Source organism: Piliocolobus tephrosceles, chromosome 19 (genome assembly GCF_002776525.5).
Source record: "Piliocolobus tephrosceles isolate RC106 chromosome 19, ASM277652v3, whole genome shotgun sequence".
NCBI classification, from domain to species: Eukaryota; Metazoa; Chordata; class Mammalia; order Primates; family Cercopithecidae; genus Piliocolobus; species Piliocolobus tephrosceles.
Genome location: NC_045452.1, coordinates 46,415,563 through 46,440,535, shown reverse-complemented (window position 1 = coordinate 46,440,535; position 24,973 = coordinate 46,415,563). Strand labels below are relative to the sequence as shown.

The following is a 24,973-nucleotide window of genomic DNA, read 5'->3' as shown; positions in this document are numbered from 1 at the left end:
CAAACTCCTGAGCTCAAGCAATCCTCCTGCCTTAGCCTCCCAATATGCTGGGAGTACAGGAATGAGCCATTGCACCTTGCCTAGCCTTGGCCTCTTTTTCTTTTTTTGAGGTGGAGTCTCCCTCTATCCCCCAGGATGAAGAGCAGTGGCGTGGTCTCAGCTCACTGCAACCTCCACCTGCCAAATTCAAGCTATTCTCCTGCTTCAGCCTCCTGAGTAGCTGGGATTACAGATCCCTGCCACCACACCCAGTTAATTTTTGTATTTTTAGTATAGACAGGGTTTCACCATGTTGGTCAGGCTGGTCTTGAACTCCTGACCTCATGATCCACCCATCTTGGCCTCCCAAAGTGCTGGGATTACAGGCATGAGCCACCACACCCGGCCTTGGCCTTTTACTTTGGGTCTTTTTAGACAGTCCCTTTTTCTGTCTGGTTGTGTCCCAATTCCTTTTTGCCCCCCAGTTGTTCCTTCTGCTTTGGGTAAGAAAAATAATGCATATTTCATGTATTATTTTCAAGTCAGCATGATTTTGAGTTAGGGCCTCTCTTATGGAGTAAGTGCATGGACTTTTTTTTTTTTTTTTTTTTTCCAGAAAGAGTTTCGTTCTTGTCGCCCAGGCTGGAGTGCAATGGCACGATCTTGGCTCACTGCAACCTCTGCCTCCCAGGTTGTAGCCATTCTCCTGCCTCAGCCTCCCCAAGTAGCTGGGATTACAGGCCTGCGCCACCACGCCTGGCTAATTTTTTTTTTTTGTATTTTTAGTAGAGACAAAATACTGTCTTTGTAGAGACAAAATACTTTGTATTTTGTATTTTTGTATTTATTTTCACCATGTTGGCCAGGCTGGGCATGGACTTTTTAATAATGATTAGTAATCTCAGAAAATCTTTCTTCTTACTTTTAGAGGAAGCATTATCTGGAGAAATGAAAATAAGGTCTTGAATTAAAATACCTGATTCGGCAATAAGGGTTAAGCTTATTTAGTTTGAACGTCACTAAACTTGTGTATGTAAAGTACAATGGCTGAGAAAAATTCTTCCCTTTCAAACAAAGAAGTCAGCATGGTAAAGACAGATATATTTATTTCATATGACAGCACGTTTCACAGGATATGTACAGAATGTCTGTGTACCACTGACTTTAATACTGTACTTCTATAAAGTTTATCATTATAAATATTGTATGCCACATAAGCAATAAAATTCTTACATATAAACAGCAATCTAATATAGAGAACACAGAGTTCACAAAGAGATCTTAGTGTCTAGCTTCTGCTCTGCTTTTAACAGAACTAGTAAATATTTAATAATACACAGAATAATGGCTAGTTATTTGCAGCATACCTTTAACTTTCATAACTTTGTGCATTTTCAGCAACTTGCCAAGTGTAATTTTCCTGATAAAGGCTGGGCTGCTGATATGTATATTTTAGACAGTAGTTTCTATCCAATAGGAAACATTGCTCACAGAACTGCCATTTACACTAGTGAAGTTTACCTAACAATGGATTATTTTGCTAATGGAGAGCAAATACCATATACACTAGTCACATGGATGTTAAAGCCACAGTTTCAACAAGTTAATTCACATTTTGAAGCATACTGCTTATAGTAATACTGCTGTTTAAAAGACACTACTGCTGAAATGATTAGAACCTCCAAAAAGCACAATATAAAACTCACAAGAGTTATTTCTAACAGCAAATCCTGGCTGTTAACAGAGAAGATTACTTCTATAAATATAGTATTTTGATAACATTTGAGCATTTAGAAAAATGCTTTTTTTTCTAATAGATTTGCTTTATGTCGTAAGTGCAGTGCAGTTTGCTGTGCTTTTAACATTTTACATATTCGTAGCCGTGAACGCTATTTTTTGATATTCCCTCAATGTACATCTTTAAAGGTTAAGTGTGGACATAGGAATTTAGGTGGACATATACAACTCTTTATATAAAAGGAACGCTAATGTAAGTTTTAATGGGTAAAGATGATTGTAACGGAAACTGACAGAAACAACTATTGCTCAAGGAGTTTTCTGATTGGTTTACTTAATGATATCAAAATACTACATTCTGTAAAAATTCTGTGTACTTCTTCATAAAATTAATAAAAGCGGGATCAGTTGCATATTGGCAGTGCAGGAGACAAAATCCACAGCTAATTTGAGGTATAGCCTCTAAAAACTTAAAGCAGCATCATAGATGTGTTACGTAGCCTCGCAAGAAGGGGGAGAACACACAGTGGATATATCCCCAATTCAAAGCCCTCAGGGGATGGCTGCTTTCCCTGCTAAAAGCAAAGTTCCAGAGCAAAAGCAGCAAAAAGAAAATATGGGAGGGATACAGGCAACGTACATTCAAATGTACGCAGAGAAGAGAATACGGTTAGCTCTAATATTTCTCCTTGAACTTGGTGGTATGTGCCTTCCCTGCATATAAGGCCATAGTGCTTTTTTGGGAGCACTAGAATATCCATCCACTTGACAGTGACCACAAAAATAGGCTGTTTCCAGCGGCAAGAACCTCCTCCTGGAGAAAAGCATATGAAGGTGCTAGAGTAAAAAGTAACAAGGTTGTGTGTATTTGAAGGTGTTGGGTGTGGAATGGTAGAAAATTCTGATTCTGTGGTGAGATTATTCTAGTTTTGAAAACAAAATTAATGAAAGGTCCAAATTACATTGCAGCCATCTTTTTGGTAATGTGATATTGAAAAAGGGACTTTGTTGGAACTTTTAGGTATAATTTGGTCTGAGTTATATCCTAGAAATTAAACTATGAATTGTGAAAATATATAAATGTATATAGAAGTACATATGTTTGTATGTATTATATATGTACACATACCTATACTTTTTTCCTTTAAAGCAATGCGTTTCAAAACTCTGTTCACTGTAACCTTGGCAGCTCTTTGGTAAATACTCATAGATACCAACTGTTAACAAGTATGAGAGGGCTGGTGGAAATGTCAGCTGAAAGTTGGGTGGGCTTTTTTGAGATTCTTCAGAAGCCTGACCGAAAAGTTTCTGAATAAGGACTGTTTTCTAAAGTAGTTTTAAGCACTTTTTATGGCTACTACTGTCTCCTATTCATCCAAAGAGAAATACATCAAAACTCCAGTTAACAATGAGAAGTGTTTTTCCTTATTTCCAATATACACATATTCCAACTCTGTACACATCAAATAGTGGTGTTCTGTGAAGATATCAGTGCACTTACAATGACTTATTGCACATAATGAAATACGAATGCCCAATTCTCTTGGCTCTACCTGCCAAAAGCAAATACCCACTGTCTTCTGTTGCATGGCGTTATCTTTCTGTAAAGTCCAGTGTGGGCGAAGCCTTAGAGGCCAAGGTCGTGAAAGGATCTACTGGAGGGCTGGTGCCAGGCAGGAGCAGAGGGACAGGAGGTGGAGGAGGTCTTCTTGATGGCAACACACAGAAAGAGACATTTGTACCTTTATTCCAGTCATCATTCAATGTCAGGTTGGAGCTGGAAAATGAACTTGGCTGATTACCCAGTAAGTCTGAACAAGCTGACTTTGACTTCCCTTTCACACCAAAGTCCTCTTCTTCCTCAAAGGTTACCCATCCTTTTGGGTTGCTGATTTTTAATGTAGACTGGCCCTGTAGATCAAAACTTTCCTTAAAGCCATCAAGTGAAGATGAAGCCTTGCTTTCATTATGACCGAGAGGCTGCAGAGAAGGGAAAGGATTGATAGTAACAGGCTCTTCTTTGGAGAACCATGAAGTTGCCTCTGATTCTTGAGACTCGGCTTTAAATGGGTTTCCAGGAGCAGCAGTCCTGTCACTGAAAAGATTTGTCCCGGTCAAGCCAGTAATAAATGGGTTTGGAGAACTTCGCATATTTTCCTGGGACTGACTCCGAGCTGGAATTGGAGGCATTGTTGGCATGCAACTTACAGAACTCAAAGTATTAACATTACTTTGCGTTACAGAAGGCAACTGAATCAACCTCTTTGGGTCTGGGGTTGGAATAGGTGACATTTGAACAGATAGCTGAGCCTTTGATACAGCAAGCAGATTAAATGACAGATCTTCAAATGGGTCAATCTTTAATGGTGATTCTCGTTTGACACCAGAGATTCCATTTGTTTTTACCTGCAAAAGAAAGGGAGCACTGAAAAATCAGTTTATATTTACTTTTAATACCCCCTATTCTTCCTGTCTCAATTATTCTTCCCTTTTTAGGGGCAAGCATGTAAATTTAGAAACTAAAAAGTAGCTTTGTGTAGTTTGTTACTCTGGTGGTTTAAATAAGATGAAACAGCTACAATCTTTAAAAACTTCTTTCTAAATAAATCCTTTCTAATTAAATCAATTTTTTAAATCTCTCAAAATCAGAGCTTATTTCATTCATGCAAGTTTTGAAATGGTAAGAAGGAGAATTGTACAGAATTAACAAATTTGTTCATGCCCAGTTCTATCACATTTCAGTATGAACTTAAGACATCCACACTTATAACTTATGGTGAATCTATATAAATAAATTTCCAACACCCATCTATGATGATGATGATGTGGTTTCATTGTTCTTTTAAGTATGTTTTCATTTAAAATTAATGTTACTATGGAAATTCAATTTTATAGATAAAATAAATTCTATTAGCGCATTTTATTCATAAGATGAAGACTCCATCTTTCCCTCTCCCTCTTCTACTTGGAAAAATAAATTTTGAGAGTTCTTTGCTTTTTTTTTGGAGACCGAATCTTGTGTTGTCACCCAGGCTGGAGTGCAATGGCACGATTTTGGCTCACTGCAACTTCCACCTCCCAGGTTCAAGTTATTCTTGTGCCTCAGCCTGTGAGTAGCTGGCACTACAGCCGTGTGCCACCATGTCCAGCTAATTTTTTGTATTTTAGTAGAGATGGGGTTTCACCATGTTGCCCAGGCTGGTCTCAAACTCCTAAGCGCAGACAATCTGCCTGCCTCAGCCTCCCAAAGTGTTAGGGTTACAGGCGTGAGCCACCACGCCCGGCACAGCTGACTTTTAATGCAAGCTCTCCTTTGTCGAATAAACTGAGTAATGTGAGGATGGGTGTGGTGGCTCACGCCTGTAATCCCTGCACTTTGTAAGGCTGCGGCGGGTGGATCACCTAAGGTCAGGAATTCCAGACCAGGCTGGCCAACATGATGAAACCCCGTCTCTACTAAAAATACAAAAAATTAGCTAGGCATGGTGGTGCACGCCTACAATCCCAGCTACTCAGGAGGCTGAGGCAGGAGAATCGCTTGAACCCGGGAGGCAGAGGTTGCAGTGAGCTGAGATCGCGCCACTGTACTGCAGCTTGGGCAAGAGGAAAAAGTCCGTCTCAAAAAACAAAAAACAAAAACTGAGTAATGGGGCAACTTTCTGTAAAAAAACTGACCCTCCTGTCTTGCAAAAATGTTCCAAAACAGATACACTATTAGTAACCAAATGCAAAAAAGTCCCATTTTCTATTTGGTTTATGACCTGGTCCCTTCTATGTGACAGAGTTGGCTATGAACTGTCATCAGTAGGAAGAGTGCTTGGAATTCCTTCACTCTTGCCCTAAATCCCTTGGTCCCTACTCCATAAAGAAGCTGGTTGGAGTGGAGCACAGCCAAGGGACTGCGCAAAGCCAACTGATCAGATGAAGGAAAAGAACTACGATTCTGGCCTCATGGGCAAATTAGCTTATCAGGCATTCATTATTAATTTTGAAAAAAATGTATATAATTCTTAAAACTAGAGTAGATGACTTGGACACTAATACGAACTTAAGAAAACTTCAGGGTTGGATAGGACAGGGCAAAAAAAAAATTCAGTTCAAGACTGGCAATGTAATAAAATGAGCACTGCCCAGCAGGAATTTGGATAGCTGTTAAAGCAAAATAACTATACTTTTATGAAATATATTGGAAAAAACAGCAGCAGTCTCAATAAAATGTAACTGCATATTATGAAACACTTAGTTACTGCTTAATGTTCACTTGTAAAAGGAAATGGTGTGGATGACTTAAGTGAATAACTTTCAAGTATCTGTTTTATTCAACTATCCTAGAATATGCTTTATAATTGGTTGGAAAAGTATACTTTTCTTCAAACTTAGTGTGATAAATTTGTACAAAATTAAAGAGAAAACATGTCACAGACTTTAAACTGTATTCTAAATGTCTTAGGTAAGTAGATCTACATGTGGAAATGTACTTAAAAGGAAATTTATATAGCTATTATAAAATTAACTCTGTATTACCAAAAATCTCTGGACTATTTGTAGTTAATATAAAATGGAAATATTTGAGTCTGAGACAAAATTCCCCTATGGCAGATAGAACCGTCCGCAACATAGACATCAGAGGAGAGGAGAATTTTGTGCTCTGCCAGCTTAGACTAGAAGTCACCTGCTGCATAAAGTGCTATGCATTTGAATATCTTTATTTTCATATATAGGAATATTTTTATTTCAAAATATGTTAATTTGATAGAATCAGGATCATTTTTCCCAGACTTGAAATTACAATGACAACCACATCACTAGTCATCACATTAGAATTAATTTGTAATCTAGGCAGGATTTGTGATGACAATATTAAAATTGGTGCTATTTTTACAGAGAAAGGTGTTGGAAGGCCCTTTAAATAATCCTGTTATACTGCCAACTTTCATCTTTCTAAACCATCAATTCTTCCTTACCAATAACAATCTTGCTACTAAAACTATTTGAAAAAATATTTCCCCCAAATATTTTTTCCTAAAAAACATACTGAATTTTGTGTTTATGTGATTACATAAATGCCATTGTTAAAACCAAGAACCAATCTGCTTTTGCCAAAAAGGACTTCATATACCTAAATCTTACTGTCTTGAAGTTACACTTTTTAGTTCTGTTAATTTTCATTAAAAAATGAAGCAAAAAGTGGTAAAGCATTAGCAAGAACAACAACATGGTTCCTAAAATCCAAAATACTAAGAAGAAGAAAAAGCAGGTTTTATGGTATGATAGAATTTATTAATGGAGACAAGTGGTTTTAAAAATGGGTGAAACTTTAGATGTATGAAGAAGAGATTCATACATCTAATGTGTTGAGACGGATGAAAATACACGTAAGATTGATAAATTGTCAGATACCTGTTACCCTGATGGTTGCTCCTGCTTTGAGAAAGGAAACAGACATCAAAGGAAAGAATTAGGAGGACAATCCGAGATCAACCAGCAACCCTAACAATTCAGTCAACAAAATACTTTCTAAGTTACATACAGAATCCAAAAGCAGCAATATTTGCAGGTTGTAACATAAATTCAAAAGACAATTCCAATTCCTTTTGTAATTTTGTTGAATTAGGGTCCAGACTTTAGTTTTGTCTGAGGTTGATTACTAACCAGTTCAGTTTTGTTATTCCAAAAATAATACTCCAAATGATTTCAGAGTTCTAAAATATTTTAAGCAACCTGTTATGGACTGAGTATTTGTGTGCTCTCCCCTCCCAAATGCGTATGTTGGTTCCATAAGCCCCAGTGTGATGGTATTTGGAGGTGGGGCCATTGGGAAGTAATTAGAGTTAGATGAGGTCATGAAGGTGGGACCCCATGATGGGATTAGTGTCCTTATGAGAAGAGACACCAGAGAGCTTGTGCAAGTGTGTGTGCCTGCTCTTATTCCAGGCACCACATGCAATGAGACGGCATGAACACACAGTGAGAAGGTGGCTGTCAGCACGCCACAAAGAGCGCCCTCACCAGAACTCAACCATGCTGGCACCCTGATCTCGGACTTCCAGCCTCCAAAACTGTGAGAAAATAAATTTCTGTTGTGTAAGCCACCCAGTTTATGGTATTTCTTATGTCAACCCAAGCAGACTAAGACACAGCCTTAGGATAGCCTAGGGATGTCATTATTAGAGAAAATGGCAATGTAATGGTACAAAATTATACCATTTTTGGTATATACTATTTTGCAAAAAGACCATCCCACTGAAAATTAGTATTCATTTTAACAAAATGGTCAGGATCTAGCTTGTTTTATCTTACTTAAATTTTCTGAAAAATGATACCCTTAATATCATTAATTTAATTCATAACATATTAGTTGGAACATACAAGAAACTTGCACCTTACAAGAAATTTAGAATTTACCTTTGTTTAAAAATGAAATCATAATCCCTCTATAATATACCATTATTTAAAAAAATTTAGTATCCTCAAAAAACAGTTTTGAGGTAAATCTTCTCCAATATCTAAACGCACTACTAAACAGCAAAACTAATTTTGACAATTCAGAGACATCATCCTGAAATATATTAAGTACTTTAGAATTCCCTGCTTACTAAACATGAGACTCTTGTTTAACACTCAAGAGTTTTGTGTATCAGCTCTGGCAGTGGATAGCAGATCAGGAATAGGTTTATACTGAGAGGTATAACATTGCTGTATCCTCCATTAAATGGGTCTAGATTGCTGCGATTTTTCTACCAGGTCTCATAGTAACAGTACAGCAGTGAGTTCAGTTCCTTTACTTCCAGTTGCATTTCCTTATTTCTGGCTCTTAGCTGATAAAGATGACTAAGATGCTGGAAGTCAGATAGATAAGTGAGGATTTTTTATACTTTGTGAAGGATGTATGACATGTTATATAATCACTCAAATTAAACGACTCTCTTCTATACAAAATTAAAAAGTCAAAGAATAAATAATAAAAAGTAAAACTGGGTCATGTACGTCATGTTTTAAATACCTTGTAGATTTGGAACAGGATAAGTAAAGACTTGTAAAAATTACAAATGTTCAATTCTAAAACTATTCCATCTCATTACAAAATATCGAATTTGTCATATTTAAAAATCTCACCATCAGGTTTGAAAATCTTGTATATTTTTCAGCTTACACCTACTTCCAATAAGTTTTAAAATTTTTTGTTATTTTTAAAATAGGCATTATTTTATGGCTCAAAATTCAAAAGGTACAAAAAGATAAAAACACTCCTCCTCCCCGCCCTCCTGGCCCCCAGCACTGGGCATTCCCTGGAGGAAACTACACTGGGCATTCCCTGGAGGAAACCATAGCCACTTTGCGATCCCTCACATGACACTCTGCATGGAAACAAGACCCCACCCTCCAAGAAAGGTGTGTCTGTGTATCTAATATTAAGGAGTTTGATATCAATGACAGAGGCAAAAAGATACTTCAGGATTTGAAACAAATATCTTTGTCTTTTTGATGAACTGACAACCACAAGATTCAAGAACACAATCTAAGGGCGCACACACACAGCATGTGTGTCGGCCACCAAATCGCTATACTCACTTCAAGGAAAAACATAAATCAAAACAATGGAAAGTTTTCTGTGAAAATGATACGTGTCTTAAGATGATTTTATAATGATAACTACAATCTCAGCTGACAGTATGCACTTCCGGAAGTTTTTCAGAGTACTTTATCTACTTTCTTATTGGTCTAAGGACACTTAAACCATCAGAGTTTTAGTAATTATGGCACACATCTACAATGAGATGGATGCCCTAAAACAGTCCTAGAAAGCTCAGAGTGGCTAGCTAAAAAAGTTTTTTGCCCTTCAATTACATTTTAAAAACTACAATTGTATACATTACAAGAAAATAAGGAAAAAAATCACTATTGACTTAAAATGGATTAGCAGAAAAAAAAAAAAACCATTCTTTGAAGGAGTTCTGCCATTATTATATATTTTCAGCATCCTCAATTTTTTTTTTCTTTTCTTTATTTTTTTTTTTGAGATGGGGTCTTGCTCTGTCACCCAGGCTGGAGTGCAGTGGTGCAATCTCAGCTCCCTGCAACCTCCACCTCCTGGGTTCAATCAATTCTCCTGTCTCAGCCTCCCGAGCAGCTGGGACTACAGGCGCACACCACCATGCCTGGGTAATTTTTGTATTTTTAGTAGAGACAGGGTTTCACCATATTGGTCGGGCTGGTCTTGAATTCCTGACCTCAGGTGATCCACCCACTGTGGCCTCCCAAAGTGCTGGGATTACAGGCATGGGCCTCTGCTCCCAGACTTCATCCTCAATTTTCTAAACTAAAAAAATGTAGCATGCTTTTTGGTATTAACCAGCTTAGAAGAACATTTATTTTTCTGTATTATATATCCTTCAACTTTTACAAATGTGACTTAATAAATGCTAAATGCTAACACTATTCATATTGTATTGAGTCATATTTACTTTAACATCTGTTTTCACCCTGTAGACACTTAAGAAACTGTTCACTTCTGCCAACTAGCTGGAAATACCCATATATTTGTAAAAATAAATGTTAACTATTACTTATAAATGTGCTTACGGGACATGGCCAATACATAATATTTCTGTATTTCAGATCTTTCCAAAGTGTAAAAGAAGACTTTATTTATTTATTATTTTTGGAGGTACAGGGTCTCACTGTGTCACCAGGCTAGAATGCAGTAGAGCGATCATGGCTCACTGCAGCCTCGACCTCCTGGGCTCAAGTAATCCTCCCACCTCAGCCTCCCAAGTAGCCGGGACCACAGGTGCATGGCACAATACCGGGATGGTTCTTTAATTTGTAGAGACAAGGTTTCACTGTGTTGCCCAGGCTGGTCTTGAACTCCCAGGCTCAAGGGATCTGCCCACCTCGGCCTTCCAAAGTGTTAGGGTTCACTCATCTCACAGGTTTTTCAGAAGAGTGTAATGAGATACTTTAAGGAAAGATCACTTTGAAAATTCACCGTAGGCTGAGCACAGTGGCTCACACCTGTAATCTCAGCACTTTGGGAGGCCAAGTGGGCAGATTGCCTGAAGTCAGGAGTTCAAGACCAGCCTGGCCAACATGGTGAAACCCTGTCTCTACTAAAAATACAAAAATTAGCCAGGCATGGTGGCAGGCACCTGTAATCCCAGCTACTCAGGAGGCTGAGGCAGGAGAATTGCTTGAACCCGGGAGGCGGAGGTTGCAGTGAGCCGAGATCACGCCACTTCACTCCAGCCCAGGCAACAGAACGAGACTTTGTCTGAAAAAGGAAACAACAACAACAACAACAACAAACAAACTTATATATATATATGTATAACCAAATATAAAAAGAAAATTAAAACTCGTCTTTTACTTCTTATAATAGACAATAATTAAAATAGGTATGTTCAAAGACTAAACCATATGCATCAAAGATAATATTTTGTGTAACAAATGAGACTTACTTGAGGTTGTGAGGAAGCTTCTGAAGGCAAGCTATGGGATGACCTGCTTCGAGGTGGTGGTTGTGGTGGGGTTTCCAAATTTGGCTGGGGGCCAGACTGAGGCATAGGTGCTGCCATGGGGACAAGAGGCTCCTGCAACCTTTGAGCAGGCGGGGCCAAAGAAGACTGTGGAGGAAAAGCAGCCTGAGGCTTCAGTGGTTCAGGAAGGAAAGTTGAACCTGAAAAACCAGTGGTTGTCAGATGTTAGGTGTATTCTAGAAAACCACGTTTTTTTCCTTCTTTGGTGAAATGTTAGGAGAATATTCTAGTTATTTCTTCCCTCAATAAGTAGCCTCATTTCTTATGGTATAATGAAGGAAGCATATATCTATTTGAATACGTTGTAGAAGGTAGGAGATGACAGAAGGAAAAAGAGAAAAATACACAACAAAACCACTATAGTATTTCTAATATAGTATCTACCTTTCTTTTCTCTCAATTTTTAAAGATTTTTGGTTTTTGAGACAGGGTCTTGTTCTTTTGCCCAGGCTGGAGTGCAGTGGCATGACCACGGCTTACCACAAGCTCAACCTCCCGGGTTCAAGTGATCCTCCCACCACAGCCACCCGAGTAGCTGGCACCACAGGCATGTGCTATCACACCTTGCTAATTTTAAGAGTTTTTTATTTTTTTACAGACGGGGTCTCACTATGTTGCCCAGGCAGGTCTCAAATTCCTGGGCTCAAGCGATCCTCCTGCCTCAGCCTCCCAAAGAGTATCTACCTTTCGACGTTTCTGATGTTTTACTTTGGCTTTCAGGAGTCAGTCTTCCAGCAGATGCCCGCGCATGGCTCTGTGGGGCACTGATAACTCCAGCACGAGGAGGAATCATCTACAGATGGGAAACATAACACTTGAGACATTGACTTACCTTCCACAGGTAAAATTCTGTGAAAACATTTGCTTTTGCATCTCATTTACTTTCTTCTATGGTATTAATCCCTATCTTGTCATTTTAAGGGTTCTCTACCTGAATCCATATAGTGATGAATTTTAAAATCTTCCTGTTGACTTCTGACTGTTTACTATCTGCCAGACATTATGTTAATTAAGCACTGTATAGGCATTTCCATTTCATCTTCAAAATATCCCTCAGAAGTAGGTATTATTTTATCATCTCTATTTTAAATTAAGATGAAGAAATGTATACAACTTGCCCAAAGCCACACAGAAAGCAGAGCCAGGATCCAAACTCAGGTCTAACTAGCTGCAGGGCTAGGGTTCTTAACCATGTGCAATGCTGTCTTCATGGAAAAAACTGGGATGATTTAAAAATACACATGGAGACAGAGAGACATATACCTGAGCAACTAGGAGACTTTGGGGGAAAAATACACCCTGAGATTTGTTTTTTTTTTTTTGAGATGGAGTCTCACTCTGTGGCCAGGCTGGAGTGCAGTGACACAATCTCTGCTGACTGCAACCTCCACCTCCTAGGTTCTGGTCATTTTCCTGATTCAGCCCCCTGAGTAGCTGGGACTGCAGGTGCCCACCACCACACCTGGCTAATTTTTTGTATTTTTAGTAGAGATGGGGTTTCACCATGTTGGCCAGGATGGTCTCAATCTCCTGACCTTATGATCCACCTGCCTCAGCCTCCCAAAGTGCTGGGACCACAGGCGTGAGCCACCGTGCCACGCCGAGATTTGTTTTTTAAGAGATGGGGTCTTGCTATGTTGCTCCAGCTAGACTTGAACTCCTGGGCTCAAGCAATCTTTCCACTGTAGTCTCCTGAGTAGCCAGGACTACAGGTGCATGCCACTGCCACCCAGCCATATATTTTTTTTTTCTAAACACAGAAGTACAACTTTTGAATGACTAACTCAATATTCCAAAATAAATACACTGAAAAGACTCATCAATGAAAAATATTTTTTCTATTTTCATATGTTTGCTGAAGGATCTAAGCTAATAATATTTACTGTAAGCAAAATATGAACTTTTAAACTCACAAAAATCCTGACTTTTTTTTCCTGTACTTATGGTATTCAACAGAATAAAGAAAATTCTTGTGCCCAGTGTGGTAATGGAATCAGTGAATGGCAAATTTCCCTTTTTTTGAAAAAAGGAGGATAAATATTTGAATATTACACATAAAAAAGAACCTTCAAATTATTAAGTGGACAGCTACAACAGAAAAGACAAAAAACTTCTATGTTCATAGGAAGTAGTTTTTTCAGTTCTCACAATCTTAATAATCTTAATTTCTAGGTATAGTAACAGCTCTCAGTTTCCTACTCTTCAGATATGGGCCTCTCAGTAGTCCCAAGTTCTACTGGATTAGCCTAAGTTACTGCTTACTGGTTTTTATTTGCTCTTTCTCTCTGTTCTTGATTACCTGTTATAGTCCAGAGAAAGTTTTCAAATAATAAAAAACCTACGTGTATAAGAGAACATATAAACATACAGAAAAGACACATTCATCAGTTAGAGCAAAATCCTGCAACACCATCAACCCTCCTATTTCTAATACCTTTACGGAATATGATGAATCTGATCAAGAAAAAAACCAAAAAGAGAAAAAAACCTTTAGAACCAGTTTTACTATACTGCATTTATCATTTTTTTTCCTGAAATGTAATTAAAATCCTTTCTTAATGAAGGATTACTTTATATCTTCATTATTCAGGTAAAATGATAAAAAGCTGCCCAAATCCATCATCTCCTCATATACTGAGACTCTTAAGATATTTACTTAGTGACCATAATTGTTTTAAGTCTATCACTTTTATCCAAATAGTGGAGTTGGTTATTTTTGAAGAGTGTGTTAAAATAATGTTAGAGTTGGGCAATCATCAAGTGCGATTCCCTCATTTTAGAGCTGAGGAAACTGAGGCCTTCAAGGGTCACATGATTTCTCCAAGGTAACAGAACTGACTAGTAGTAAACAGGACTTAAAACCCAGACCCCTTGGCTCCAGGCAAGGTCTTACCTACCGGTCTGGCTGTACTGTATCCAGCAGGTCCTGGGCCTGCAAGTCCTGCTTGAGGTGAAGGCTGACTGCGTCCTGGAACAAAGACATCATATATTTAAGTTTAAAACAATAAAACAGAAACCAGTACTTATATTCCAAGTGTCTATTTCACGGTCCAGTTTTGAGGGTGAATAGCTACATTCAAGTGTTTTTACCTATGTTATCTTTCCGTGTTGTTCCAGGGCTTTTGGGTGCTTTGAAGCAAGAAGGGAAAAAAACAATTAGTTGCAAGTTAACAATTAAGCAATATTGCATAACATCAGCTTGCTGTTCTGCTTCATTACCAGCAGAAATGGGGGCTTTGGATAATGATGAAGGGTTTGGATTATCAGTCCTGAATGAAATACTCCAAAAGAGAGAAAAATTACAATACTTAGAGAGACCTTTATGGGAGACAAGTGGTGACTTTAGTTTGATACCTCACTCATGGGGCCACTTTTAGGGTGGCATTCCCCATAGAGCTCTCTTTTGTGAACCCTGAAAACATACAGTCAGCTGTGTGAATGGTCACAAGATGTGGCACTGCTGCCCCTTCGAGTCTGGCAGACAAGTGGCTCCTAAGCAACAGACAGGACTGCATTTGTCAAATTACACAAGAGGCTCCTAGTAGCACTACTTTAGGGCTTCACACCGTGGATGTCATTGTGGATAAGGTTATCTTATGATGAGATCTTTCGGATTTCTATAACAAAATCCTATCATTAAGACAGAAGACAGGCATATGTTATTACCAAATATCTGCCTTATGGAAGATAGTGTTAAAAATATGTTCAAACTCATTAGAATGGTAGCTTAAGGATAAAATGAAATAAATCACTCTTGGGGCCAAAAGGAGTAGGAGTGATTATCAAGGGCAGCATCTTAGATAAACTCTCCTTTTTGTAAAGAAATTCAAGTACAATTGTTATAAGAAATATATCAGTCTTTTAATAACTAAAATCATAACAAATGGCCACTAGTCTTAAAGGTCTTTTAAACAAATCTGGCTCAGTGCTAATCTATAAAACAGCTATGTTATCTGAAATCAACTACAAAATACTATATTCTTGGATCTGAATTAATAGGGTTTAATTATAATCATTAATTTTTAAAACTTCAGATTAGTAAAGTACATTTCTAAATATTTTACTTATTCTGAAAAGAATTTTGAAGACATTCTTAAACAGTAATTTCACAACCTGGACATACATAAACTATATATGAAACAGAGTACAAACAACACTAAGGATCTCAGGGAAATTAAATGGATATCCATTAGAAACTATAGGTGACACAGAATGAAGAGAGGAAAAAATACAACATATACATAAGGAGGGGAAAGAGAAGTTTACAGCTGGACCAAGAAAAGATTTAGTATGCCTGTAAACACTGGGGGTTGGGGCACTGACACTGAGAAATAAAATGAGAGAACCATTTCTATAATGCAAGAGTCTCGTTACCTTCCATCTCTCTCCTAGCTACCCCAGGACTGGGAGGGGCTCCAATACCTTTTTAGAGAAAGAACAGAAGCTATATATTGTTCAGGGCCCACATCACAGAATGAAAGGCAGGCACACAAGACAATTTCCATAGTAAACTCACTTTTGCAAAAGGGCTCTTTTATTGCTTTAAATTTCTTCAAAGATATCAATACAAACCAAAGTGACTTCAGATGCTTGGCTCAAACCTGAATCCTCCCTTTACTCCAACAGAAGAGTAGAAACAGGACGACAGTTTTCTTTTTATATATACAACTACTACCAGTAGGGAATTTAAAAATATGTTTGATGAGGCCCTTTGCTTTAAAAATCATCTTACTCTTTATATCCAGAGCAAGTAAAAAAACTCTGATATTTGATAGTCAAAAGGAAAGAAATCATAAATTTCTGAGACTATGTAAGTCTTCTGAAGTTAGTTTTTGATGCATTAATATTAAAAACTCTAATGTACTATAATTATGTAAAGGAATTATTGGTTACAGGATGAAAAAACATGTTGCAAACACTGCTTACAAAAGAATTCAATTTTTAAAATTAAGACAGATTTCACTGTAATCCACTGGTTTGCTAATATAACTTATGACAGATTCATTTTAAATTTATTTTTTTACAGGATGTTTTCCTAATTAAAGCAGAATACAAGCAAAAATTATCATGGAAATTTTAAAAAAAGCAGGAGCTTGAAAAGGAAAAAATTAAATGTTTTCTATAAAAGCAGGAGCTTGAAAAAGGAAAAATTAAATGTTTTCTGTAGGTCAATGGAAAAATGATCACTTAGCTATACTTGGCAGAAGCTGTAATGCTGAAATAATTAAGCTATTCTTATCACACGCATCATTAAGATCTACACACAGGCAAAGTCGGTCTGTAGGAAGACCTGAATCACTTTGTCACGTCACTAGGCAAGCTACAATAGAAACAGACCAGCTACACATGCACAGTAAGCCTTAGCAACACTGGATTTGTAAAAATTCTTCTGAGGAATTGTGAAAACTCACCTCATCTTTTCTTGAGAATTAGAATAAACTTGTCAAATGTATAACTCCAACTGAGCTCTGTGAGTTTTCATGTAAACCAAATAAACTATACTTCAAACAAAAAGTGACCCATTGTGAATAAAAATTTCCTTAAGAAGAAATGAAAAGAAAATCATACAGTTCTTTGCTAATCCACAAGCTTTTCCACTAGAAAATAAATGTATCACTAATCAAATACTTGGGAAATGTTCTGTATTTACTGTACCTGAGTGACTTTTAAAAGTAATATAACTTTTAGGTATTAAATCTTTGTAAATGAATCGACCACATTTATTTTTTAAAAAATTATTAGGCCTGATGAACAATCCCAGCCTATCTGGGAAATGAAAGCCTTTATTAGTTTTATTTGCGGATTAGTTTTAGACTGGAATGTCATTCATTTTGACTTTTATCAAGCAAACCTAAAATGTCTTTCAGTTGTAGGGATCAAGCTCCAAAACATTAATGAACCACGATTCACACATGCTAACAAATGTAAATGTTTACCTCCAAATTCCTTTCTAGCGGGTGCAGGACTCCTGGCCCCTTATAGTTCATAAGAAAATAGGCAGTAGAAAGGAAATGACATTAAATACAGAAGTGAAATGTCAAAGATTGCTATAGTATCCATGATGTCAAGTATCATGTGGAATTACATATTATCTAGGTATTACAAAAACTATTATTCAACGCATATGCTTATAACTGAAGTAACAGCACTATATTTAATTTAAAAGAACATTAAACAAATATATACAATTATACATTAATACGTATGCTCTCCAGTTTTAACTATACATTTTACAGAAATTAGCATATTTTAATAATTTCATGCTTATAAGTCATCCAGAAATGAGGATTTTGAAAAAAATTAAACCTAATTTTACCTAAGAACAGTTTACATGCGTCACTAGATCAAATTAGCAAAAACAAAATAAACCTCTCTGGCTGGCTGGTGAGAAGGCAGCTAAAGGCAGCTGTGAAAACACCTTAGAGGAATCTACTCTGCAAACACTCTACCGTGTCTGCTGCGACTACGATGTTCTTTAGATAAAAGCTAAGAAATAGCAACAATGATAGAAAAAACAGAAACCCAGTAAAATCCAGAAGCTAGAGATTGGAAAACATGCAAAACATTTTAAAACAGAGTGAAGAATTTTACATCTAGCAGAACTGGAAATAAAAGGTTTTCACCTGAAGGCGGAGGAGGTCTCTGTGGGGGAGCCGGGCGTGTGGGGGGGGCAACAGGGCGGGGCGGTGGCGGCCGCTTGGGCTCCAAGGGTTGGGCGGCGTCTTTCTGCGGCAGTGGCATTGCTGGCTGCGCGTCAATAGGAGAACCTAAAAAGCACAAAGGAGGTAAGAAGATCAGGTTCCAAGTAGCTGTTGACAGAAGGGAATATATATATGTGTAATGTTCTATCAAATGTGCACAATGGTGTAAAAAAAGGGCATGTATTTTCAGTATGAATAACAAAAGCAGTCTACCATTAAACTGCCCTCTGGTACCATGGCAGCAATAATGCTACCTCATGCTGACTTCTTACCTAGGCCTCAGGTGCTGAAAGCTAATTTACTAAGTGGCCCTGATATGGCACAAAGTATTGTTTAAGTCATTTTGCAGTCTGGCCAGGAGAGAGAAGAAAAAGCCCAAATACTTATGGGTTCATACCACAGAAAATCATCAGTTGTAAGACACAGACAAACTAAACCACATAGAAAAAAGATTAAGAACAATTTTCATCTAGTGACAGTTATAACAAATTTCCTTTCCATTGAGAGCTAATCATCTACAAGTTTTCCTCTTCTGTACCGGAGAAAACAGGGTGCACTTTAGCACCGAGGTATAAAACTTAAACGATGACTCTCCAACATCAGGCACATTGGCTACAGGAAGCCACACCAAACTTTCAAATAAAATGCATACTCTGTGCACTGGGAGGCCCAGGAGTTCTTGACGGTGCTCGGCTTGGTCTGATGGGAAGGGAAGGTACAGGACCCTCTGATATCGTAGGTGACTGGCAGGGACTAGTTCGGGGTGAAGAGCTGGGGGAAGTACCAAGGCCGGAACTTGAAGACGGCTGGAGATGCTGAGGAAGAAGTTCCTCCACTTCAGCACTATAGTCATCAACATCACCTAAGGAAAAGCAGGCTTCATCAGAGATAACTCCATTTTAACTTGCTCAGAGATTTTTTTTCACCTTAGGTTTTAAAGAGTTAAAATACACAAAACAAATATGAACATTATGACATTGCAAACACACATGGATTAAACGTGAAGGCGTGTATAAAACCAGAATTAGTAGAAATGCTGTTTCAGAAGATGTAAAGATATCTATTGTCTCTGAGCAGTAAGATGCCAGGTGACCAACCACTTGGAGCTGGGGTGACCCAATGGGCTACCAATATGCCCCAGAGCAGCTTTTCCAGTACAAGCCAACTCAAGTTTCCTGCTCTCCTTCCAAACCTGTCTACTGTGCTCTGTGGAACTGCCCCACTCCCTTGCCCAACCCAGGTCCAGCCTTAGAGTCAACAAGCTCTCAGGAGCCATAGAGCCTTCCCCCAGAAGGCTCCTCCCTGCCACCCTCACCCCACAAAGACCCTCTTTGCTTTTAAGTCAACACTGGTTCTCCCCCAGGGTCTCCTCATCTCTATTTACTTCTGGGTAGGAAAGTGGGGTCAAGGTAACCCTTGCAACCTGCCATTCCAGAACATTAGTCTTCCAATCCTGAACAAAAAGTCCTACTGGTCTGAGGCTATGCCATCAGGAATTTATGTAACACCCTCTACCCCCAGTTGCTATAGTCATCTCCAACGTCCATTCTTCCATTTCCTGAACCCACTCATTGAGGACTAAGCAGAGAGCAAGACTGTAAGTCAAGTCCCGCACCATCTTTCTGTGTGGCATCAAAGTCCATGTGGACAACTCATTCAATAACAAAATGCCTTGGTCCTATCCTTACTGACATTCACCTCCACTCCTAACCCACACCCCTCAGAACTGCACTCCTCTGAAATAATAAATGCAAAAGTTTTATTCTGACTTTGGCCTCCCAGCTTTTCAGTTCTCTCCCTTGGCTACTCTTTCTTCTTTTGATTTCTTCAGAAGCCAGGGCTTGATCCCTCTAACTTTTACCTCCATCTGATTCTGCTTTCTTCTGTACCTACTTCAGATTCTATGGTTTTCCATCTCAAACATTACCCTACTTCGCTCTTCTTCCATTGCACATGCTTGACACAACCCCATCCCTGCACTGATTCCCCTGTTTAATCTTTCTGTGGTAGCACTTGGACTGCTGACTGCCTCTGCTAAAGAAAACCACCCAGTCCTGACAACTGCAGTCACATTTGAAATTATGCTTTTCAGTCTCTTCTGGGCTCCTAAAGTGCCTGGCAATTCCATGATTTCCTGGTTTGCTCTTCCCCTCACCCTTTGCTCTTCAGGAGCTTTACTGAAAAACTCCTCGACCCTCCTGAAACTGTGGGCTGTCCCACCCCTGCAGATAACTTCAACACTTCACGGAGAAGAGGGAAGTCTTAAGATGGGAACCCCTGCTTCAACAGCCTGCCCCCAAGCTGGAGTCTCATTACATGGTTGTCACTTGGGTATTTGAGGATGGAACAAACGGACCCTACCCAGCCTAGTTTTCTCAGTGACACTGCTCTACTATTCTGCCGTGCCCTTCCCCCAAACCATCAGCCCTTTCTCCTGTACTTCCATTAGCACTGTGCATTCTCAAGCTTCTCCCATCCAGAAACACCACCCTAGGACCTCCAATCTTCCTAGAGCAATTGCACTCTTCTCTTTTCCCCCAAACTTCCTTAAAGAGTTGTCTACAGACCCTTTTCTCCACTTCTTCACGTTCCATCCATACCAATTTACCACCATCTGGCTTCACCACTCCTGAGATCATTCTCATGAAATGTCAGTAACAGCTTCCCTTCCTGTTATTAAATCAGAAGGACACATTTCCGTCCTCATTTCTTCTAATCTTTCTGTGGCACAAGACACCACTGACTCCTCCCCTTCCATGTTCCACTTTCTTTCCTTAATTTTTAAGCCACGAATTTCTCTTGGCTCTTTGAGATTTCTAAACAATTGACATTGTTTCTTCTCATTTTCTTTTCATGGGCAGCCTTCTTCTGTCTATATTTAAACTCTATATTTCCACATACTCAATCCCAGGACTATATTTCTCCATATTCAATTTATTCTCTTCTGTCTCGTTATAATCCTATTGGCCAAAGTTATATTAATAAATACCCATCACTTTGCAGGTCATAAGAGCTTCCTTGACTCCAGAGCTCTCTCCTGAGCACCAGACTTATGGTTGATTGACTCCATGAACATCTCAAATTCAACATATCCAAAACAAAATTCATCTTCCATCCCGTACCTACTTCTCTCTCTGCATTTATTTTCTTTCTTTCTTTTTTTTTTTTTTTTTTTTTTTGAGACGGAGTCTTGCTCTGTCGCCCAGGCTGGAGTGCAGTGGCCGGATCTCAGCTCACTGCAAGCTCCAACCCCCGGGTTCACGCCATTCTCCTGCCTCAGCCTCCCGAGTAGCTTGGACTACAGGCGCTCGCCACCTTGCCTGGCTAGTTTTTTTGTATTTTTTAGTAGAGACAGGGTTTCACCGTGTTAGCCAGGATGGTCTCGATCTCCTGACCTCGTGATCCGCCCGTCTCGGCCTCCCAAAGTGCTGGGATTACAGGCTTGAGCCACCGCGCCCGGCCTATTTTCTTCATTTACTCCCTCACAAACATCCCTGCATAATCCATGTGGATCCTCTTTCTCCCGACTTGGGCTGTGCACATGCTTTCTTCTTGGATCACTCCTCTATAGCGTTAATCCCATTCTCCCTGAGTCTTTGGATTCTCAACTTAAATTTCAATTCCTCTGGGAAACCTTGCCCAACTTTCCAAATCCAAGTTAAGCACCTTTCCCATGAGCTACCACAAAACCATTCATTATCACATTTATGTCACTTTATTATGAGTGCCTGCTTACTTGTATGTAACACCCAATAAGCTATGAGTTCTGGAAAGGAAAGAACCACAGCTGTCGAATCTCTAGCACCCAGCTGTATCTGGCATAAAGGTACTACATAAATACGTGTGGACTGAGTAAACAAATGAACAGAGAATGTGAAAATGAGATAACCTTGTAAGATGCTCCACTCTTAAATGTGGTACCTAGCTATACAGGGCATTACAATATTATTATAATCTAAGGTATGCATTTTAATGAAAAACTGGCTAGAATAGCATATTGTGTTAGAAAACAAATGCATTTTAAAATTTTTTTCTTTTGATAATGTTGCCATCAAACAAATGCATTTTAAAATCATGTTTAAGGAAATTTTTGGAGTAAATACTTAAACTCATTTCTGTTCTTAGAATACCCTTTTGGAACTTCTACTTTTTTTACCTTAACTTTAATTATTGGGACTAAACCATACACCAACAATACTAATTTGGGTTTTTATCCAATAAGAATATAAATTAATATTTGTAAAGGTCTTAATATTTGAATGGAAGAATGGTAAATACATTTAAAGTATACGCAAAATAAATACAATATGATGTGAAATAAATTTGTTGTTATTGTTTTTTGTTTTTCTGGGTTTTTTTTTTTTTTTTTTTTTTGAGACAGTCTTGGTCTGTTGCCCAGGCTGGAGTGCAGTGGCACAATCTCGGCTCACTGCAACCTCTGCCTCCTGGGTTCATGCAATTCTCCTGCCCCAGCCTCCCGAGTAGCTGGGATTACAGGTGTGCACCACCACACCCAGCTAATTTTTGTATTTTTAGTAGAGACAGGGTTTTGCCATGTTGGACAGGCTGGTTTTGAACTCCTGGCCTCAGGCAATCCACCCTCCTCAGCCTCCCAAAGTGCCGTGATTGCTGGCATGAGCTGCCACACCTGGCCAAAATAAATTCTAATTAATAGTGCTATGTACGTCCCAAGAAAAAGAAGAAACATAAACTTGGAAAATAAGACTTTACAGATGGGAAGAAAACATATCTAGAACTACAAGAAGTAAATGTGTTTAAGAAACAAACCTTCCATATCAAAATCTGCTGCAACCTCTGCATCTTCACCAAGCAGGGTAGAGCTTGTTGACGATGGCAATGCAATGCTAATTTTCTCTAAACTCATTTCTTCTTCCAAATTTCTGATCCAGTCTGGACTTTTTAAAGCAATAGTTATAGTCCGATTCAATAACTAGTGGAGTAAAAGAGATATAAAATAAAGATTAACATGAAAGTTAACTATGTGGAATAAAGAGGCTGACTTCGTTAAACTATGCAATGGTATAGACAGTTAATTTAGACAATTCAGCATAGTTCTTTCACATATACTAAATTTTAAACTAGTTTAAAGGTTTAAACTAGTTTAAAAGTAAACATGGGGGGGCGGAGCAAGATGGCCAAATAGGAACAGCTCCAGTCTCCATCTCCCAGCGCAAGCGACACAGAAGACCGGTGATTTCTGCATTTTCAACTGAGGTACTGGAGTCATCTCACTCAGGAGTGCCGGACAATCCGTGCGGGTCAGCTACTGCAGCCTGACCAGCGAGAGCTGAAGCAGGGCGAGGCATCGCCTCACCTGGGAAGCGTGAGGGGGAAGGGAGTCCCTTTTCGTAGCCAGGGGAACTGAGACACACAACACCTGGAAAATCGGGTAACTCCCACCCCAATACTGCGCTGTAACACCAGCACACCGGAGAATATATCCCACACCTGGCCGGGAGGGTCCCACGCCCACGGAGCCTCCCTCCTTGCTAACACAGCAGTCTGCGGCAATCTAACCGCAAGGCAGCAGCGAGGCTGGGGGAGGGGCGCCCGCCATCGCTGAGGCTTAAGTAGGTAAATAAAGCCGCTGGGAAGCTCGAACTGGGTGGAGCTCACAGCAGCTCAAGGAAACCTGCCTGTCTCTGTAGACTGCGCCTCTGGGGACAGGGCTCAGCTAAAGGAGCAGAAGCCTGTGCAAACGCGAACGACTCTGTCTGACAGCTTTGAAGAGAGCAGTGGATCTCCCAACACGGAGGCTGAGATCTGAGAAGGGGCAGTCTGCCTGCTCAAGTGGGTCCCTAACCCCTGAGTAGCCTAACTGGGAGACATCCCCCACTAGGGGCAGTCTGACACCCCACACCTCACAGGGTGGAGCACACCCCTGAGAGGAAGCTTCCAAAGCAAGAATCAGACAGGTGCACTCGCTGTTCAGCAATTTTCTGTCTTCTGCAACCTCTGCTGCTGATACCCAGGCAAACAGGGTCTGGAGTGGACCTCAAGCAATCTCCAACAGACCTATAGCTGAGGGTCCTGACTGTCAGAAGGAAAACTATCAAACAGGAAGGTCACCTATACCAAAACCCCATCAGTACGTCACCATCATCAAAGACCAGAGGCAGATAAAATCACAAAGATGGGGAAAAAGCAGGGCAGAAAAGCTGGAAATTCAAAAAATAAGAGCGCATCTCCTCCTGCAAAGGAGCACAGCCCATCGCCAGCAACGGATCAAAGCTGGTCAGAGAATGATTTTGATGAGATGAGAGAAGAAGGCTTCAGTCCATCAAACCTCTCAGAGTTAAAGGAGGAATTACGTACCCAGCGCAAAGAAACTAAAAATCTTGAAAAAAGAGTGGAAGAATTGACAGCTAGACTAATTAAGGCAGAGAAGGTCATAAACGAAATGACAGAGATGAAAACCATGACACGAGAAATACGTGACAAATGCACAAGCTTCAGTAACCGACTCGATCAACTGGAAGAAAGAGTATCAGCGATGGAGGATCAAATGAATGAAATGAAGCGAGAAGAGAAACCAAAAGAAAAAGGAAGAAAAAGAAATGAACAAAGCCTGCAAGAAGTATGGGATTATGTAAAAAGACCAAATCTACGTCTGATTGGGGTGCCTGAAAGTGAGGGGGAAAATGGAACCAAGTTGGAAAACACTCTACAGGATATCATCCAGGAGAACTTCCCCAACCTAGCAGGGCAGGCCAACATTCAAATTCAGGAAATACAGAGAACGCCACAAAGATACTCTTCCAGAAGAGCAACTCCAAGACACATAATTGCCAGATTCACCAAAGTTGAAATGAAGGAAAAAATCTTAAGGGCAGCCAGAGAGAAAGGTCAGGTTACCCACAAAGGGAAGCCCATCAGACTGACAGCAGATCTCTCGGTAGAAACTCTACAAGCCAGAAGAGAGTGGGGGCCAATATTCAACGTTCTTAAAGAAAAGAATTTTAAACCCAGAATTTCATATCCAGCCAAACTAAGTTTCAT

The 24,973-nt window shown here is 39.4% G+C and overlaps 1 protein-coding gene across 9 annotated transcripts in view; it reads right to left on the bottom strand.

The window, feature by feature from the left end:
- Nucleotides 1–1,063: 1,063 nt before the first annotated feature.
- Nucleotides 1,064–24,973, bottom strand: part of SYNJ1 (synaptojanin 1) — a 108,189-nt gene continuing 84,279 nt past the window's right edge. For 4 of the 9 annotated variants that reach the window (XM_023190475.3, XM_023190486.3, XM_023190499.2 and 1 more), the window contains 10 exons: nt 22,742–22,904; nt 18,606–18,815; nt 17,876–18,019; nt 17,189–17,227; nt 15,627–15,674; nt 14,343–14,381; nt 14,150–14,220; nt 11,937–12,045; nt 11,175–11,392; nt 1,064–4,122 (listed from right to left, as the gene is read on the bottom strand). In XM_023190475.3, coding sequence (XP_023046243.2) covers nt 3,310–4,122; nt 11,175–11,392; nt 11,937–12,045; nt 14,150–14,220; nt 14,343–14,381; nt 15,627–15,674; nt 17,189–17,227; nt 17,876–18,019; nt 18,606–18,815; nt 22,742–22,904 — 1,854 coding nt within the window. In that variant the 3' untranslated portion in view covers nt 1,064–3,309. The remainder of the gene's footprint in view (nt 4,123–11,174; nt 11,393–11,936; nt 12,046–14,149; nt 14,221–14,342; nt 14,382–15,626; nt 15,675–17,188; nt 17,228–17,875; nt 18,020–18,605; nt 18,816–22,741; nt 22,905–24,973) is intronic. The other 5 variants (XM_026456045.2, XM_023190547.3, XM_023190554.2 and 2 more) reach the window with 3 other exon arrangements.